The sequence below is a fragment of the Pygoscelis adeliae genome, unplaced genomic scaffold (assembly GCF_000699105.1).
Source record: "Pygoscelis adeliae isolate BGI_AS28 unplaced genomic scaffold, ASM69910v1 Scaffold1067, whole genome shotgun sequence".
NCBI lineage: Eukaryota > Metazoa > Chordata > Aves > Sphenisciformes > Spheniscidae > Pygoscelis > Pygoscelis adeliae.
Genome location: NW_008825176.1, coordinates 16585 through 21267, shown reverse-complemented (window position 1 = coordinate 21267; position 4683 = coordinate 16585). Strand labels below are relative to the sequence as shown.

At 48.1% G+C, this 4683-nt stretch overlaps 1 protein-coding gene across 1 annotated transcript in view; it reads right to left on the bottom strand.

Moving 5' to 3' along the window:
• The window catches only part of SLC38A10 (solute carrier family 38, member 10), a gene marked incomplete at its 5' end in the record, with an annotated part of 36821 nt that overhangs the window by 25420 nt on the left and 6718 nt on the right, over positions 1–4683 (bottom strand). Inside the window, 2 exons of the mRNA XM_009328923.1 lie at positions 2522–2646; positions 4300–4443. Coding sequence (XP_009327198.1) covers positions 2522–2646; positions 4300–4443 — 269 coding nt within the window. The remainder of the gene's footprint in view (positions 1–2521; positions 2647–4299; positions 4444–4683) is intronic.

Sequence of the window (4683 nt, the reverse complement as noted above, 5' to 3'; positions counted from 1 at the left end):
GGGGGACCAGCTTCTCCAGGAGTCTCTCCATTTTGGATTCCTCCCTGCCCTCAACGCAGCAACCGGGACTATGTCCCGGACTTCAGCCCCCCCAAGGGGAAGGGCCAGCCGAACATCCAGGCCCAGGAAGGAGAAGAAAGGAGGGAAGCAGAGAGGCTCTGCAGTACGTGGGATAGCACAGCCAGGCCAGGTTCGCGTTAACGCAGCAGCACCAGCATTCACACAGGGAAAAGTGCCATGCGAAGTCCAGCTGCACCCAGGCCTCCTGCGATCACCTAACGGCACCCGTTTGGTCAACTTGGGTTTGGAGGACCAGCACAGCGTCCCTCAAGCCCCCACGACACGCTGCTGGGCCCTCCTGGCCATCACCACCTCTCAAGGCAGAGCAAGAGGACAAGAAGCATGCAACAGGCAGCATGTCCTGACACGCCCAGGGTTTATTTTTAAGCAAAATGACTGCACTGAAGGCCAGTGAAGGATCAGGGATCCTTCTCCACATTATCTGTTACACTGCACCTCAAAGAGGGCACGAGCAGATGGTTCCTCCTGAGCAGAGAGCAGGCAAGTCAGCACAAGCATTAAGAGCAGCCTCGGAGAAAGCAGACTTGCTTCAGAGATGGTCAGAGCTACCTCAGAGTGTCTGTTCTTCACCTTCACTGCAGGGACCACCTTGTACAGGCCCTCCGAGCACAGTACTAACTCAGCCTGCAGGGAACTGATGCTCACAGAGGCAATGCCCAACATCCCGACTTTTAGTAGGATGTTTTAGGAAACAAAACTTTTAAAAGATTGCAATGCTAAACCGATTTGAGTAGGTGGCATTGGTAAAATAGTGCATCAAGATTTAATCTTACAAAAATCCTTTAGGTAAATGTGAATTCAGCATTTTTGCATCCATCTGCACCAGAATAGCCATCTCCGGAAATTAGAAGTTTTCTCCTGGAAAGCTCTACTGACTCCTCTTTAATTAGAGGGTTCAGTGACTTGACCAAGGCCACACAAGGAGGCTGCAGCAGAGGTAACCCTGGAGTCCTCGCGCTCCCTGCTCTCAGCTCCACAGCAAATTTCCACGCTACACACCTGTAGAGGAGTGACCTACTTTGCAACTTCAGCAACAACAGGATAGCTTTTAAAGAGTGAGGGGTATCGAACTCGCAAGTAAAGCAGGGTCAAGTTTTTCAAGCTAGAATAACAGTGCATTTAGTTGTCCTTACTGTATGCTGCATTTACGTGCCGAAGGAAAAGGATTTCTGCTTTATATTAGAATTATTTGGTTTTTAAAAAAGTGATTCAGAGGTTAGCAAAATTAAACCTGCCCAGCTGAGAACAACACGCTTATAAAGATTGCCTGGGCTGGGGACAGCGTATTGCCCTGGTGCTTGGAAAAAACACATCGCTTTAGGTTCGGCTTGCCACATAAGTGCTGTAATGGGGCCTATATTTAGGTACGTGCACACTGGTCCAGACCAAACGATTTCCCTGCGTTTCCAACTCCCAGAAAAATTGTGCTGGGCACTGTGTGGCTACCATAAGAAAAAAAAAATTTGGAATTTAAAAACTCTAAAATGTTAAAAAGGTAAAGCTGTAAAAGACTACAACTCCCTTCGCCAGTTGTAATGGAGACATTAAACAGCAAGACTGGAGCGTGTTCGGGTAGGAACCGAGCTGCCAAGAGCGCCAATAAGTGGAAAATGATGATTTGGATCTTGCGTGTGGGTGTAAACACAGCAGTCTGAACAAATTTTATCTGTCGCATTCATTTACTGTTGGCATGCTACCCATTTGCTAGAACTACGGGGGGAAAGCCCGACTCTGCCAGCCTTCCAAATGAGGATGGTCTCTTCCGTGTCCACATTTGGATTTACACTTCTATTTAAAGTCTGTTACTATTCTGGCCAGGCACGCATTGCTCACTTGCCATGTTGGTGCAGAAGGTAATGCTGCTAGAAACGTGAAAGTAGCCTGGTCTGCCATCACGTCCTTCCACGTGCCAAGGGAAACCCTCATTAAAAGCAGGTAGCTGGAAACACGCGAAGAACTCTCCAAAGTCAACGACTGTGCGATCTTCTGAGTATTGTCAGAGAAATTTGGGGAAGCAGAGAGCAGCCAGCCACGGGTATACGCTACCCTGCAGGGGGCCCTGCGGCCATTAGGCGACACAGCCCCGCTGCCTTTCCTGGTACTAAATCATTCCCTTCAAGAAACGGGGGAAATTCATCACTTCTGCAGCTGTACCAGAAGCAACGTGCATTACACTGAGGATCCGTTTGGCCCAAATGATCCTGTGTTGCTCAAGTACAATAACTCCCAAGTGAAACATAACTCCCTCCCCCATCTAGGTAACAAAAGGGTCACAACTGAATGAGATGCTGTACTTCAGTGGGCTGTAAAATATTTTGATTAAAATAAAATAGGAAACCAGATGGTATCTATCCCTTGCAGATCCTTATGACCCTCTGCCCTCACAAAAAAACCTCATTGCGCACCACAACTGCCAGAAATGGGAATGACAGGTACTTACGACTGACAGGCAAAAGACATGCCAAAGATGGGGATGCAGCGAAAAATGCCCTCCCAACGAGTGTAACTAACTCGCTGCAGCCACTGCCCGCTGAAGAGGCCATGCTTGAAGGACGACAGCACAATCTGTAGCCAAGAGAAAGAAAAGGGGTTAAGATCCAACCCAAAACAACTTCATGGCAGCAGTAATGCTGGTGCTGGGATAAACGGCAGCGTGTGGCAGCGCTGCGAGGAACAGCTCACGCTGCCTACCACAGCCCGATCTCTGTTAGTCAAATTCCCCAGCTCCCCACCCCACCCACACACTTTATTAAAGCTCCCAGCAACCTCCGTAGGCCCCTTGCCACCAAGGATCCCGGGGTGTATTTTAAAAGATATATAACATTCCCCCCTTTTTTAAATACGTTTTTAAATCCAAACGGGAAGCGACATTTGCCTTGGAGAATCCTGTTCAATGGAGAGAGACAAAGGTTCCCAAAACAGGACCCCGCCTGCACACTGCTACTCCAGAGCCATTTAACAGCACCAGTTCACCAAAGACAAGGATAAACTTCGTGAAAACAGGGGGAGCGAGGCACCCAGACGAGGCCAGGGGAGCTCCTTTGCCATTGACAGGGAAACTGGCAGGCATTGGGTTGCACAGGAAACAGAAGGTAAATATGCCTGAATGCCTGTTTATAATATCGCCTGAATGGGGGTTTTCTAATCCCCAGAGATTATGTTTTAGTGCAGCCAACTCTCATGAAATGTTGTGGTTTTCTTAAAGGCACAGCTCCTGGAACACGGCAGTTTTGTAAAACACTCATTTACAGTTTCCAGCCTCCTTACAGAGGCAAGCTCAGAAGCGTGACCCAGCACAACCTACTAAAAAAAGTTAAGTGCGGGGAGTTTCCACACCTCCCTTTTCTTCCTTTTGTTTCAGCTCTTCCAGTCCTGAAATTTGGAAGAGACAGGGCTGGGGCTCCACAAGCCAACCACATGAGCATCCGTGAGGTGAAACTTGAAGTCATTAAAAAGCAGGTGAAAGTCTCCACCTCCCAGTAAATGGTGCTGTACAACGGGGCTTGGCCAAGCCAAATAGGGCCAGCTTTAGGTAACTCTCAGCTTACCCTACTTAATCTAAATGGTCAAGAATCCATTCACCTCAGTGAAGAACAACTGTTCTAGAAATATCTAAGAACAAGCATACGCCACATACCAGATTTAAGACTTTACGAAGCTTTCAACGCTCAAGAAATAGAAGGGCTGGTGTTTAACAAATAAAACTACTTGCGGCCTGAAAGACATTAACCACCAGCTGCAAAAAAAGCATGCAAAGTACATGCTGGAGTTCTTAACAAGAACTGCCTTCCCCCTCCAGATTAGAAGCATTGAGGTTTTCAAGGCAAAACACTAACGCATGATGAAAGTCCTTCTGCTTCCAGGCGCTCTTCCCCACATCTTCCATCCTTTGATTTAAAGTTCAGAGCCCTAAATTATAAGACACCAACAAGCAGAATAAACCACAACTTGATTTGCGGTTTGTTATTATTTGTGCCACCACAGTCCCTAGCACTTGTAATAGCTTACAGACCCACTGGCCAGTTTCCACAGTCCGTACCTCCCCACCTCCACCAGCTCCAGAGCACGGGCACCCAGATCACTCATCACGCCCGGCACTAGCGGCGCTCGTTATCAGGAAGGACATTTTAAACTCGAGGCCTGCACCTGCAGGCTGTCCCAGCGGGAACATCTGTGTTAAAACAATAGGAAAACAGCATTCCCAGCGTCGATACTCACCACGAACATGAACACCGTGTAAAAGATCAGAGCCATGGCACTGAATGACTGTATGGAGGCCATCATGTTCCTCTGGAGGCTCAATGGAAGTACAATGCAGAGGGAGACGGCAAAGAGCAGGACTATCCGGAAACTGCCCGACACCTGGAAAAGGGACCCGCATAAAGAACTGGAGCACGGAGGATACTCAAAACATCCCACCAAATCAGCAAACCCCCACGTGGTTAATTTTTCCAGAGTGAGAAGCAATGCAAAGCCAGGATCGATTTCAAATGTGTAATTCCGCTTCTGTGCGTAAAGATGTGATGCTGAAAGCTTGCCATTTCTTTGGCTAGGTCTGTGATTAGCTTCTACAGTCACTGGGTGCCACTGTTGCTCTACACA